The sequence below is a fragment of the Temnothorax americanus genome, unplaced genomic scaffold (assembly GCF_048541705.1).
Source record: "Temnothorax americanus isolate GAGA-0224 unplaced genomic scaffold, ASM4854170v1 Scaffold91, whole genome shotgun sequence".
Classification (NCBI taxonomy): domain Eukaryota; kingdom Metazoa; phylum Arthropoda; class Insecta; order Hymenoptera; family Formicidae; genus Temnothorax; species Temnothorax americanus.
Window position 1 is genome coordinate 438,064 of NW_027509814.1, and position 14,255 is coordinate 452,318.

The 14,255-nt window shown below is 45.8% G+C and overlaps 4 protein-coding genes across 9 annotated transcripts in view; 1 reads left to right on the forward strand and 3 right to left on the reverse strand.

Annotated features, from left to right (window-relative positions):
- Positions 1–3,214, reverse strand: part of LOC143908302 (bicaudal D-related protein homolog) — a 29,677-nt gene extending 26,463 nt beyond the window's left edge. The window contains exon 1 of one of the 4 annotated variants that reach the window (XM_077425916.1): positions 3,092–3,214. The gene's annotated coding sequence lies outside the window, so the exon portion shown is untranslated. Of the gene's footprint in view, positions 1–1,619; positions 1,768–2,747; positions 3,057–3,091 lie in introns of those variants that run through there. The other 3 variants (XM_077425917.1, XM_077425915.1, XM_077425918.1) reach the window with 3 other exon arrangements.
- Positions 1,656–8,814, forward strand: LOC143908303 (coiled-coil domain-containing protein 63). Of its 3 annotated transcripts, none has more exons than XM_077425920.1 (6): positions 3,525–5,160; positions 5,270–5,660; positions 6,268–6,602; positions 7,048–7,271; positions 7,485–7,747; positions 8,046–8,814. In XM_077425920.1, the coding sequence occupies exons 2-6, from the start codon at positions 5,310–5,312 to the stop codon at positions 8,337–8,339; spliced, it is 1,467 nt and encodes a 488-aa protein (XP_077282046.1). In that variant the 5' UTR covers positions 3,525–5,160; positions 5,270–5,309; the 3' UTR covers positions 8,340–8,814. The 3 variants fall into 3 exon arrangements, with proteins under 3 accessions (XP_077282047.1, XP_077282046.1, XP_077282045.1); XM_077425919.1 differs by having other exon boundaries at positions 5,279–5,660; XM_077425921.1 differs by lacking the exons at positions 3,525–5,160; positions 5,270–5,660 and adding an exon at positions 1,656–1,787.
- A 58-nt stretch (positions 8,815–8,872) lies between these two features.
- On the reverse strand, positions 8,873–11,175 carry LOC143908305 (coiled-coil domain-containing protein 42 like-2). The gene is made up of 4 exons (XM_077425923.1): positions 11,057–11,175; positions 10,409–10,697; positions 10,031–10,270; positions 8,873–9,587 (listed from the first exon to the last, which is right to left on the reverse strand). Exons 1-4 carry the CDS (start codon positions 11,173–11,175, stop codon positions 9,240–9,242), a joined length of 996 nt encoding a protein of 331 aa, XP_077282049.1. The 3' UTR covers positions 8,873–9,239.
- Positions 11,176–11,412: 237 nt separating this feature from the next.
- On the reverse strand, positions 11,413–13,786 carry Slh (sec1 family domain containing Slh). Its single transcript, XM_077425913.1, has one exon. It carries the CDS (start codon positions 13,498–13,500, stop codon positions 11,608–11,610), a length of 1,893 nt encoding a protein of 630 aa, XP_077282039.1. The 5' UTR covers positions 13,501–13,786; the 3' UTR covers positions 11,413–11,607.
- Between the last annotated feature and the right edge of the window lie 469 nt (positions 13,787–14,255).

Sequence of the window (14,255 nt, forward strand, 5' to 3'; positions counted from 1 at the left end):
GCCTCGGATTTGATAAAGGCCGAACTTCAAGAGGCCGTGACTCAATCTTGAGCTGTAGAGCCATCGAAGAAAAAGAGAATGTCGATTAATTTCTCCAAAAAGGAAACAGGTAACTTCTTCAATGATTAAAAACTGAAACCCTTTGCCCTGACAAACCATCGTCATCGAAAAGGCGATTGATAAAACTAACCTGATGAAGAAGAGTCATGTACCATTTCGCAAAATTCGCAATAGTTTGTCGACGAGCGAATGAGCGCACACTGCAAATCCAAGTGTGTTATTTTTGCACGCATAAACGTCTAAAAAATGACACATTCGACTGAAGCTCTTTTTACATTATTCTTTTTACATGTTAAATGACGTGATTTAAAACGGCAAGAAACGTGTAAGAAGCTTCAACTAAAATAACACATTTGGATTTGCAGCGTGTGCAAAGCCTCTCCTTACCCTAACAATAAATATTTCCGCGCATCCGTCTAGACGACGCGCACTATCGATTCCCGATCCGCAACATCATACTTTGAACATTAATGTTTTTTTTTTTTTTTTTTTTTTTAGGAGCGGCACCTTGACATTCTCTCCTACGAATGACTCGCTGCTAAACCTACGTGACGCAAGGCGTTATTTTCGTGTCGCGTACGGTGGACGACTCGCCAACGAAAGGCACCCGCCGTGTTTTGCAAACAAACAGGAATCATTCGTTTTCGCGCGAATACGCGCAATCGCGTAAATACACGTCAATCTCTCGATTCTGTGACTCGAAACGGGAAGTTTCGAAATAGCGCGAGGGTACGCGAGCGAGGTTCACTCGACTCGCTCGACGCGAATAGAGAGCGCGGTATCGAGCGGTGCGTGGCGTGGGCGGATTTAATCGCTGATGATTTCGCGTGTCCGGCACGCGGACGCCCGAAAATCGGTTCCGCGCGGCGGGTCGACCGTGGTTGTGAAGCGCGTGGGTGGAGAGAGAACACCGCGCGTACGAGTCCGCGCGATAGGGCGATAGAGTCGCAATTGCGTCGCATTATCCTTGAGCGGCGATAAAATGTGAACGGGGCAACCGACGACGGTCACGGACGGCGCACGTGCGACAGTTCACGTTTATCGATTCGTACGTCGGCTTATAGCGGCACCATCGGCCCTTAGCGGCTGAATCCAATAATGGGGGATGTGGATCTAAGACCGACCCTCGCGCCCACCCCGTTAATTCGATCGGCGACCAGAAGAAACGTCCCCCGATCGCGTTTCCCCCCCCCCTCGCAATCAACCCTCGGTAGCTTTCCATTGAGCGCGCCTTTGTTTGTCTCTCGCCAATTAGTGTAAAATGACCTGCGCGAACCGCCTTGGGGTATCCTTAATTTCTGCTAAACGAAGAGTAGAGCATGTATTCGTTTGAAATTGAAATACTCTTTATATATATGTACACATCCGCGCGTTCGTATCTTTTCTTTCGCCCCGCTTTCGATAAATATTTTGCGCGGCGTCGCGCAAAAGCCTGGATAAATATTTATAACGCTATTAATATTTATAATTTCTCTCTTGAAAACTGAAAAAAAAAACGAACACTGTGTTCATGTGACATACACATATACCCACACACACACACACACATGCACACACACCTTCACACACCTCTCAGCTCTCGAGCTCACTGCGAAATGCTGCGAAACACGCGCGCGAGCGAGGATGTGGGAGAGCGGTCACGAATCTCGCACACACGAACACGGGCGCGAGGTCTACCGTCTACCTGCTTGCCGTGGCGCGGTCGGCCAGGTAGTGAGTCACTAGCCGTGAGTGGAAAATAAATATTACGGAATCGTGCAGCGTGCTCCGCGAGAGCGGCCAGCCACGGCTCTCTCCCACCATATTGCCGCGCGCGGTTGAAAGTAATTCGTTCGGCTCGACGCACCCGCTTCGCGGCTCGGCCGCCTCTTTGTGTCGACTCGCGTAAACGCGAGGGAATTTCGGCAATTTGCATTTTGCTTTATCTCCGAAGGATCGAGTGAAATCTGAAAAATGCGAGATTGATTTAAAGAAAAATGCAAAAGAAAAGCGAATTAATCGTTAAAAATCCACTTGAATCGAACGTCCCGTCGAATTAAACAAATCCCCGATCGTAATTTCGGATATTTTCGCGAATAGTGTATTCAAGTCTGTGTGATATATATATGGAGTTAAATAATATAAATAAATAGGATAAAATTACAGTGTTAAATATATATTGAAGAAATTTAAACTAATACCTTAAGTTAAATATTTTGTTATTTTTAACTACATGCAGTATTGTCGAAATTTGTTATTTTAATTCCACTGATTTAGTTAAATTTAATGATACATCGAGTAGAAGCAGCGACGACTCATAGGAATGATTAAAAATGACTCAGATTGAGTATAACTCGTCGCCACGAATTTAACGGTATAAGTATATATCTTTCTGTAGATGTAGACACGAAAATAATTACTATTCCAGCGAGGCCAAATATATATATAATCCATTCTTCACTGTTACATATAAAAGAGTAAAATTTAAACCAATACCTTGGATTAAATAACATTATCTTACTTTTAACTACCATTCATCATTTAAAAAACCCATGTATGCCAAAATTTATTATTTTAACACAAGATTATTATTTTAACACAGTGTCATTTTAACTCCACTGCCGGTTCAGTTAAATTGACGAGATATTGAATAGAAGCAGTGGCGACTTATAGGAATGGTTAAAAATTGAGTGTAATTTAACACTAACTCTCGAGTTTAACAGTGTTCCAATGCAACTCCAGTTTGGCCGAATAAGTCGCGGCGCAAAACAAGCCGCGATGTCACCGCGATCTTGTCGCAGTTGACGACAATTGTATCCTCCATACGGAGCGTCCGCATGCATGACGCTCTCCAACAATCGCCGCTTCGGTATCGATCGAAGCGTATCCGAGCGACCGCCGAAATCGCTCCCGAGTCGAGCCCGAGGAATGGCGAGGCGCCGACATTGCACGCAGCATGCAGCCGGGCAGGTCGAAATTCAACGCGCCGGAGTATAAAGTATCCTTTGCTCGCGCGTTAGGGTCGCAACGGAAAACGGAAGTATATACGTACGAGAGGCACCGCGCGGATCGTATACGGTCGCGGTCGGTCGGAACCCGAGATGAGGTTCCGCGCGTTCGTTACCCGCGCGTGCGGCGGGCAGAACCGATCGACCTGGCGACCTTCCCCACCGGAGGTGAACTAACGTCTCCCCCGTCTGCATCGGCGAGCGTGTGCCCCCACCACTTGACCCACCTGGTCGAACCCACCACCTGACTGAATCCCACCGAATATCCATGGAGCGCCCAATGAGCACCCATATGAGGTTCTCAACGATGCACTGTTGAATTCGTATATATAGTGTCAAATTATGTTCAATTTGTGTAATTTTTAACCATCTCTCTAGTTGGCCACTGCTCCTAATCAATATATCGTTAATTTGATTAAAACAATTGTTGAAATGATACTGTCTTGCGTTAAAATAATAAATTTCGACACACATGGTATAGTAGTTAAAAGTAACAAATTGTTATCTAACTCAAGGTATTGGTTTAAATTTCATCTTTTAGTATTTATCAGTGAAGGATATAGACTCTCTCTCTACATATATTTGGCTTCACTGATATGAGAGTAAGTCAATAAATAAGTCGCAAACCGGATAGAGGCAATAATAATCAAAGTAACTTTCTGACATTTATTTCACTTTTCGACCACAATCTTTGCGACTTATTTATTGACTTACCCTCGTACTTTCGTGTCTACTTCTACAAAAAGATATACTCTTACACCGTTAAATTCGTAGTGTCAAATTATCAATTTTTGTCTTCTTTTGCTCCTACTCAATACGTCATTAATTCAACTGAAACAATGTTGATGTAACTAAACCAACGGAGTTAACACGTACTGTTTTATGTTGAAGCAATAAATTTCGACACACATGGTAGTTAAAAGTAACAAATTGTTATTCAACTCAAGGTATTGGTTTAAATTTCATCCTTTAATATTTAATATTGCGAGAAGAACGGATTCGCGGAGTCGCCGATCAACATATTAATTATTTTTCCGCCGCTTATCGATCGTTAGGAAATACCTGGCGAACGTTTATTTCCTGAAGAGGTAAAAGACACCAAAATAGAGAAAATGTTTGAGAAATAGGACGCAATTTCCTAAATTGCGCGTCGCCGCGTAACATCCAATAACCGACGTTTCTCAATTACGAGAACATAAAAGTCCGTATATACCTACTGCCTGATGTTCCACTGAATTTTTTATGTAGTTACTTGTGGGAAAGAACTAACATTAACGAGAAAGGCAAATCAAGTTCCGCGCGCTAGATTGCGGAGGAACGCCTCCTCGTTCGGATCATTATCCGTACTTGCTCTTCGATTTTATTTACAAACGGATAAACGCATCGCGCGGATTATCTTATAGCGATCGATAGACTCGTATTAAATTGAGCAATTTGTAGATACACTTCCGATTATCGCGCTGCGATATAGATCTTCGCCTAGATATCACGAGGTCGAACTTAATTGATCATTGAAATCTTTGCCGCGTGTGATTTTAAATTAATTCACATTGTATAAAAAAAACTGTATAAAAAAGGCGAGACAAAAACGCTCGCCGCATTTCAATTTTAGCAGCAGACAGCTTGATTAATTGACACGTTTTAAATTTTTTTCCCGAATTTATCAAAAAAATTTGTAATTTTAATTAATGTTGCGTGCCGAAAATATGTTAAAAACCACTCGTATATGCGACTCTACCTGTGCACGATGGGGAAATTAATTTCCGTAGCCGCCCAAACGTTCGATGAGCGTTACGTCGCTGGGCCCATTGCTTAGCAACCGGAAGTAGCAACAGAAGCGTCTATAGTCTATAGCAGTTATAACACAAACACGCCTCACATTTTACGTTACGGCCTTACACACAGCTGCCTCGGCTGCACGGGGTGGCAGATGTCTCTCTCAAATGTCGGCGTCCAATGTCATCGTCGGGGATCGCGACTGGAGTGCGACCCGCCCCTGCATGGATCTTCGTGACCAACGTCGCCGATCGCGAAGACCGACGTCTTCCGGGAAACTGACGGCTTTCTCTCCTTTTCTTCTGTCTATCTTCTATAAATTTGTCGTGAAGAAAAAGTAGGTGACGCGAAATAATAATAATAATAATCTCCGGGATGCTCTCACGATCCCGATGAGTGCGAGATGATTCCTGCGAATTGCATCAGCGATTATTAATAATATCTAGAATTGTCAGGGGATAAGGTTGCCGGATAGGAGACTTCGAGATGGCGTACAAACAGCAACCGGTTCGGGACGAGCTGGAGCTGGAGACGATGGCGGAGGCCGAGCTCTCGAGGCTGAAGAGGCAGTACAGGATAATGGAGAACGATCGGGCGGCGTGCGCGGAGGACGCGAGGCTGCAGCTCCGCAATCAGCGGAACGCGATCGATCGGCTGGAATACGAAAAGGCCGAGCTCGTGCTGGCGATTAAGACCGCGCGATCGAAAGCGTTCGCGCGTAAGGACGTGGAGATGGACGGGAAGCTGAGGTGCCTGCTGACGAAGCGCGCCAATTATATCGAGCTGATAGAGAACGAGAAGCGACAGATAGCCGAGCTCGACGAGCAGATCGGCAAGGTTGCTGGTATTGCCAATATCACATGTCTATGTGGATCTGTATAAGCAAATATAACGCGCGAATAATCTGATTATATATCTGTTAATCTGTTTGTAGCTGTAGACACGAAAATAATTAACTATTTCAGCAAAGCCAAGTTAAATATTAAAAGATGAAATTTAAGCTAATATCTTGAGTTAAATTACATTTTGTTATTTTTGACTACCATGTGTGTCGAAGTTTCTTATTTCAACACAAAACAGTAATATTTCAACTCCATTATTTTAACGATTGAGTAGAAGCAGTAGTGAATATGTAGGAATGGTTAAAAATGATCCAAATCGAGTATAATTATTAATTTGACACTACGAATAAAAATGAACAAAATTAATCGCTTGACCGAAATACCGATTCGTAGATGCGTAAGAAAAATAGGACGCGGAGCGTTTGATGCGAGACCACAAACATGTTATATCGCGACCGTAGTGATCGATAATGAACGAAAGCGTCGCGACTTGTCGCGGCGAGAGATCGCATCGTCTTCTTTAAGCGTACACATAGATGAGGAGAAATATCACTTTCATCCTCGCGACATCACGTTTGCGACACGTAAGAATGCTGTTGCAGCTTTCGAAGGATGTCACGAGCATGAAGATGAAAGTGCGCACAGACGTGCAGTCGCGGGAGATAGCGGCGCAGCACACCAAGACGATACTCATGCTGGAGAATCGGGTGGAGGTGGCGACGAAAAGGTTCAACCTGGTGATAGCGGAGAACGCGAGGCTGCGCGCCGAGATCGAGACCCTGCTGAAGGAACGGTCGCAGTTCATGCAGGTGTGGAACAAGCTGATCGGCCAATTGAACACGGGCAAGCAGATCATCAACGACCTGATCGAGCAGGCGACGGTCACGTTCAATCAGCGGGACGAGGAGCTCAACAAGATCCAGGCGCTTCGCGAGAGGTATAAGGAGATGCGACGCGGATTTTCCGCGCCGTTGAATCGGTGCCGTACTGTGAAACGCGATCTGCGCGAGCGTAAAACATCGGCGATTTACGCGACATCGGCTGTTGCCGATCGACGATCCACTCGCGAAAGTGGAAACCTTCTTCAGATATCGTTGTCCCCATAATCTAGATGGTTCTGTTACTGACTACGCGCGAAAGAGATCCACTCACGTTCGCGGTCTGGAATGAATGTCCGATGTCTTCGTTGTCTTTGAATTAGAAACTCGGGGGAGCAACGGCGGAGAGCCAATGGCGCGTGAAATTTCCGCCGCTCGCTTTCCGTTCGATGCCGTAACGAGTCCTTGATTTATTCGGCCGCGGTGCGAATTTGCGTAATTTTCTGCCGAGCAGAGAGGAAAATTCCAATCCATAAACTGACGAGAAGGCGTCTCCGTTCGCAGGGGCATAAGGGACCTGAAGAACCACACGTCGGAGATGTGTGAATTGAAGAGAACTCTGGACAACGAGATGAAGCTGCAGGAGTTCCTCGGCGTGAAGGGACAGTTCCGCGAGATGGTCGATCTGAACGCGAAGAGGGAAGCCGAGAGGCAGGCCAAGCGGGAGGAGAAGCAAAACAAGATAGCGGCCTTCACGCAAATCTTGCAGACGATCAGACAATTCACCGGTACCGTAAACCGGGCTTTTGTTTAGAATAATCGGGCATGCTAAAACGCATTCTCTTTGTGTTCTCAGATTTTCTCACGGCATACTTAAGCTTGCTCCAGTTTTAGATGTAGACGTATTTTAACGCTTATTTGATATTCAAACTATATATCTGATGGTTTACACTGTTAAATTAAAAATCTCGGCTCCGATTAATGCAATCGTAAATAAACAGGTGAGCAAGAAATCGACAAGCTCACCGCGCACTTCGTCAAGCAAGAGGAGGAGAATTTCGCGCTCTTCAGCTACGTGAATGAATTGAACGACGAACTGGAAAGTCTTCAGGCGAGAATGGAACAGCTGACGGCGGCCATCGACGAGGCACGTGCCCTGAATGTGCATCGCGACCAGCAGCAGGCCGAGACCTTGGATAAGATCGCCAAGGAACTGGACGAACAGACAGCGCTAGCGGATGCTGCCGAGGAGGATCTCGCCGAGGTTAATAAAAGAAAAGACTGTTCGAAATTTTACGTTGAAAACTTTGCGATTACTTTCTCGAAACTTGAAAACATTATTTAAAACGTAAAATATTATCGTCGATTGATAATAAGATGTCACTGTTGAAATTTTCATTGGCAAATCAATGTCGCGCCTTTCAAGGATTATCTCGTCATTCTCGCCGGGTATCGTCCTTGATCTTAATAAAACGAATTTATGGTTTCGATATCCGCATGGCGACTCGGCAAACCGCAGCAGCCCGAATATGCAACGAATAATTACTCATGTTTCATTCCAGTGCAACGATGTGATGGATAAGCTGCTGCGGGGGATCGACGGTCTCTTCAAGGCGATACGTTGCGACAACTCGCCGATTTTAGAATTGCTGGGCGACAACACCCACGTTACCATGAGCAATGTCATGCTCTATTTGGGCATTATCGAGAAACGTATCACCGAGATGTTCCACAAGGTTTACTGGGTGGACAAGGAGGGCAAAGTGCCGCAGCTGCGGCTGGACGAAGAGAGGAAACCCAGGCTGAAAGTGCCCGTACTCAATCGCATCGTACCCACCCAACCCTGTGTTCTGTGAGCCCCCCCGCTTTGTTACCCTATCATGTTCCTTTATTCCGTATCCTTGAGCCCACATCCTTCCGGTCTATCGACGGGTATCCTCGAAATTTTCTAACATTTCATCAGGCATTTAATCTCGAACGTGACAGTCTAATTTCCGTTCGATACTTAAAATTGGTCAGCTCTTCTCCTATCAAAACAAGGGATTAGAAACTGACTTATAGTACACGATAATCGATAGACATCTAATCAATATATCAGTGAAAAGATTTTACTATGACTACTTCGGCGCTAAACACGCGTCGAGGATATCCGGGCCGCCTGTCAACTTCATCTGATTACTTTAACATGTGCAGCTGCGTGGAGCAAGAGCAGATGCAGTTCGTCTCGGAGGGCTTGGAGGTGCCGCTGACACGTGCCGAAGCCACGCAGAAGCTGCGACAAAGGCTCATGGAGGATTATACGGAGCTGCTTCACAACGTGTCCGCCTGTCACTTACCGGCAGCTAGGAAGATTATTCAAAGACGTTATCAATAAAGCGAATTAACGACGTATTTTCTTCGTGGATTTGCGACGTGACCTTTTGCATCGTAATGTGACGTTTGTGTGAAGCTTACGAGGATTCAGCCCCCGAGAGAATCACCAGATCGCCGCAAACGCGCAATCACGTCACAAAAAAAACAACTCTGCGTATCGACTTTTTGAATTATATAATGATTTATTTTACTTAAGTCCATTTTGAGATATATGTATATAGATTAAAAAAAAACATCATTTACACTTTTTACGAAGGTGGTATAACTTGGAATTTTTTGTTACCGAGTGTTTCATTCATTTACTTTGTCGTCACTCATCCGCCGGCTTTACGACACCGCAGAATCGCAATCGGTCGCGGTAATGGGATGATAAATACTTAGTTCTATTGCGGCAAGCCTTTCTCTTCCCGCACCTTCTTCTTGACGGTCTTGATAATGCGCTTCAATTCAAGGATGGTGCGCTTGATGTGAGTCAGCTGTTGCTCGACGTCCTCGCTGCTCACCTTGACGGGTATCTCTTTCCTCTTGCAAATCTGCTGATAGATGTTCCAGCAGCACGCCTTCACTTGCGTAAGCTCCAAGTTTTTCGTCGCGGCGGTCTCCTTTATCTTCGATACGATCGTCTCCCATTTCAATTCCTGCGCTTTCGCCCGATCGTATCTCGCATGCAGTTGCGCCAATTTATTATTCAGGCCCATTAATACTTGCGTTTTGACTTCCGTCAAGTGATGCTGCACGTAAAAAAATTATCTCTATAACTCTCAGCTTTCCAATCTTTTTTTTTTTACTGAGAAGGGAAGAGGGCAGGGAGAATACTATTTAAAAGCCAAGAGTTATTAAACACGTAAAATAATTTTATACGATTAAAAACGCGATTGAAAATTGAAAAATGATAGATGCGAATTAAGCATGGGTAAAAAGCACGATAAAATAAAAAAGAAACAGAGATAAAGATATTTCAATAAAAAGTTTAGGAAAGTACTTTGAGTTGTTTGCGGAATGAAAATCAATAAAGCAGTCGTAATTGCGAATCGTGTTAATTCACATCAATCATCACTACAATATTTAAGTGTAAGGGGCGATTAAATTAAATAATTCAAAAAAAGAGAACATGAGAATTTGTAGGACCACGATGATTCGAGATACGAAAAATTGATGATTGTTAAAACAATACTATTTCTGTTCCTTTGTCTTCTAGCATCTGAAGGTTCCTGTCTTGATGATCAGACAACGCTTGTCTGGCCTCGACTAAAGTTTCGTAGCGATTAAAAATTTCGTTGATCGACTGAAACTCGTTCGTCTCGTTCACGACCCTGTCCAAGTAATTTTGGTACTTCCTGTATTCCCCTACGTATCGCTGCATTTTATCGCGCACGTCTCTCATGTAGCGAAATTTCTGCTCCAATTCCTCGATCTAATAAAAAAGTAATATCAGTTACGATCAATATATAAATCCTTTTTTTTTTCATATTTTTAATTGTTGTTCGATTAAAAATTAAAATCGCGAAACTCGGAGCTTCTAACGTTTATTCCCTATATCGAGACTCCGTACTTCTCGCTTGTATTTCTCTTGGCGTTCGTGCTCCTCTTTGATCTTCTGCTCGGCTCGCTCGCGCTTCTCGACGTTCTCCTTCACGAGTGTATTAAACTTTACAAAAGATTGCCGCAACTGCAATTGCTGCTTTCTCGCCTCCTCCCATTGCTCGTCCATGCATTTACGTTTTATCTCTTGTTCCGCTCGTTTCTCCTTTAATATTTCTTCAACCTGGGTCAACTCCCGACGAGCCCTGATCACCTCTGTCGCCGGGCAAACCCTCGCCTTGTCCCATTCCGGATATTTTCTAACATTATTTTTTAACGTGACGAAAATATAATTTATATAATTGTGACAAATAACGAAACATGAAACATATTAAATTAAATCTTATTTAAAAGTTTATTAAAAATATAATTTTCCTATTATATAAAATAAAACAAAAACGTGAAAGTTCGTAATTCTATTGTACTGTCTGTTTTTCGAGTTCTTAAATCAATTGTTGCGTGTTACAATGAATCGTTTATCTTTTACATCTTTATTTTCACATTCCCCATAATATCTTCTAATTATTTTCTAACGCATAATCCCTCGGCATATATTATATTAAGAACAATTAAGAATACTTTGTTACAACATTTTATAATTGTTTTCTAATTGCGTTACTTGATAGCTTGACGTTCCTCTTGCTTGGATATAAAGTATTCCGAAACTGCTTTCTGCGAATCGGTCGTGATAACAGCTCTATGCACAAGACTTCTCGACTCATCTTGCGCCGTGGTCATTTCTTTTTTTTTCCAAAATGTACTTTTAATTAATTTTCAACGAACGTATCTCAACGTGAGTTTATACGCTTTAAAAAAATATGTCACAGAAGGAAGCATATGTATCTGCCGTACACGACTGATCGACCAAACAAATTGAATGCAGTCGCACACACACGGGCGCGAGAAAGAGACGAGGAACACGTGGCAGGCGCGCGGTGGGAGGGAGGGAAAGTCGAAGGCACGAGAGAGGCATCGTTGAAAATAACGAACCGGGTTTTATTCATTTATCGTACACTTTATACGAGAGCTAACAATGACCTCATTAAAAAAAATGCATAGCTACTAGATATCGCGCGGGTGAAAGAACGACGAGGGATAAGGGCAGGGGGGGGGCGGAAGGGAGAAACGCGCAATACGGTTGGCGAGGATGATAAAAGCATTCATGTCCGTTCACGAGTGGGCTTCCTGGCCGAGCAGAGAAAGCTGCTTGAGCAATTGCTTGGCGTTGATGAAGGTCGTGGAGCCGTAGATGACTCGTTTATTCACCCCGGCACCGCTTCGTTGCTTCACATAGTCCACCAGATTCTGGTACTCGATGTAATTGCCGCCGCCGACCACGAAGACTATCACGTCCTGGAACGTCGGCCGGTTCTTCGGCATCTGCTCGTTGTGCTTGAGCTGCTTCGGGTCCAGGTAGAGGTAGTCGTCGGTGCGCGAGGACTGCTTGGACTCCATCAGCTCGTCCACGATCTTGGTGACGGGCAGATTGTGCTTCTTCACCACCAGATTCTTCACGCCCTCCATGACGAACGACGAGCCCTGATTCATCAGCTTGGAGAACATGCTGACCGTCTTGGTGCCGCCGCCCTCGTAGCTGCTCTGGATCTCGGCTATCCTGGTGTAGTTGCGCAAACGCTTTACGTATATCAGCGGGTTCAGGTCGCAGCCGGCCGCGGTGAGCGCCGCCTCGAGCTTGCCGTACTCCGCGTCGGACATGTTCGTGCAAATGAAATAAATAATAGCCAGACGCAGCTTGTCCTCGGCAGTGCCGCAGTCCGGGTCGCCGATGGTCTCGAACACGCTCCGGTCGAGCGTCTGCTTGCTCATGATTTTCTCCTCGAGCTCGAAGAACGTGTCGAGCCGTCTCGACTTGATGGCGTTCAGGATACCGGTGGCCACCGACGTGTGCATGTCGATCAGCCGCTTCATCTCCAGGAGCTGCGGCAAAGAATTTACGGCGCTGGTCAGACGGGCCGTGTTATTGGACACCATGGACAAAGCCATCTCGTTGTCGTTGTCGATGCCCATGGAGGACTTGAGCTTCTTCACGTCCTCCTCGAAAGTGCGATACTGCTCGAGCTCCTCCTGTATGGCCTCCGCCACTCGGGGGAACGGGCTGCCCTTGTGCTGGCACCAGAAACGGTCCCGGTTGTCCAGCTCGTAGGCGCGCGTCTTGGAGCGTGTCCCACCGGCGGGTGACCGTCCCACGCTCTCCTCCACGACGAGCCTGTTTAACGTCATCTCGAGAACGTCGTGCGCCAACGCCTGGTACGTCCACGTGTGGTGCAGCGGCGTGGCCATGTCGACGTTGCGATCCAGCACGATGAGCAGAGGCCTCTGGAAACTGTAGTGGCCGGTCGCGGACGCCTCGCCCTCGAACAGGTTGTTCCTCGCGTCCCACACGTTCTCCCGTAGCTTCTTGTCGATCATCTTGGCAACCATCTCGGCGGCGTTGCCCCTGGGACACCTTATGATCGGCACGGTGCCCAGAGTGACGAACACCGAGAACAGGCAGTCCACGATGATGTCCATCACGGACTCCATCTCGCTGTCCTTGACGTCGCCGCGATTGATCGCGTGGTAGGATATCGCGTCGCTGTTCTGATGCCGCAGGACGAACAAATCGTCCTCCAGGGTGATGAAGTTCAGATACTGATCGAACACCTTGTGGATGCTGGCGACGACGCCGCCGAGCAGGGCGGCGGCTGCCAGGTCCTCCATCCTCTGCCGGCTGATCGGCGAGATGAAGTTGAGGTGGTAGACGTCGTACAGGCCGTTCTGCAGATCCTGGCCGATCCTGCCGAGGTTCTCGTCGGTGGGCGCGCAGAAGTAGATCGCCGGCACCTCGGGGATGGAGTCGCGGTCCGAGTGCAGCTGCATGTGCAGCGTGATGCCGAGCTCGCGCAGCTCCTTGACGGAGATGAGCGGCGATATGATGTCCTGGCCCAGGCGATCGTAAACGAGAATCTTCCACGTGGGCACCGCGCCCTCGGGCCGCGGCTCGGGCTGATTCAGATTCAGCATCTGCTTCAGGGCGTTTATCTGACGGTCGCGTAGGCTCATCGTGACCGGGGACGGTTCACCCGTTTTTCGAGAAACCTAACCTCGCGCGCGCGCGAGCGCGAGCGCGCGCGCGACACCCGGGCGACACTCGTACACGGTCGGCAGCCGGAGGCTGCCAGTCAAGTTACGTGACACACGCGACCACCGCTGCGATCCCCGGGAGACGTCGAGCGCGCACCTGGTGTCGCATATAGGGCGGAATTCTCAGAAGTCTGTCAATCTAGTCCGGTCTTGTGCACCCGCCGAGCTGTCAAACCATACGTATGACGATGACGGAGAGACGGACACGTCACGTTTTGATGTTTTTCGTTTGATATACGTTACGTGACGATACATTACCGATAAAGCAGTGACTTATCTGACCTACTTTAGATAATACTCTTACAGTTACCTAAATTATCCGTTGCTGTCGGTATCACTGAGCATTTACGTGTAAAACATAATTAATGATTTACATTTACGTGTATATACATGTAAACTATATTTAACATGTCATTTATATTGATAATAAAGAATCTACGAAGAGGGTCATCGAAGATTTATATTTCATCGGAACTTTATATTTTTATCAGATTATAAACATGCATGCTTGTTTTAGCTGAATTTCTTACACGTACATATACAACATTAAGTTTTTGTATTTTATTAGATTATTATAAAAGTACTGTGTTAATATCAATTTATTTTATTATTGTTTTGACATCTTCTCAATTCTATATATTGTTTGACATATATGTAATTTGATCAAATTTATT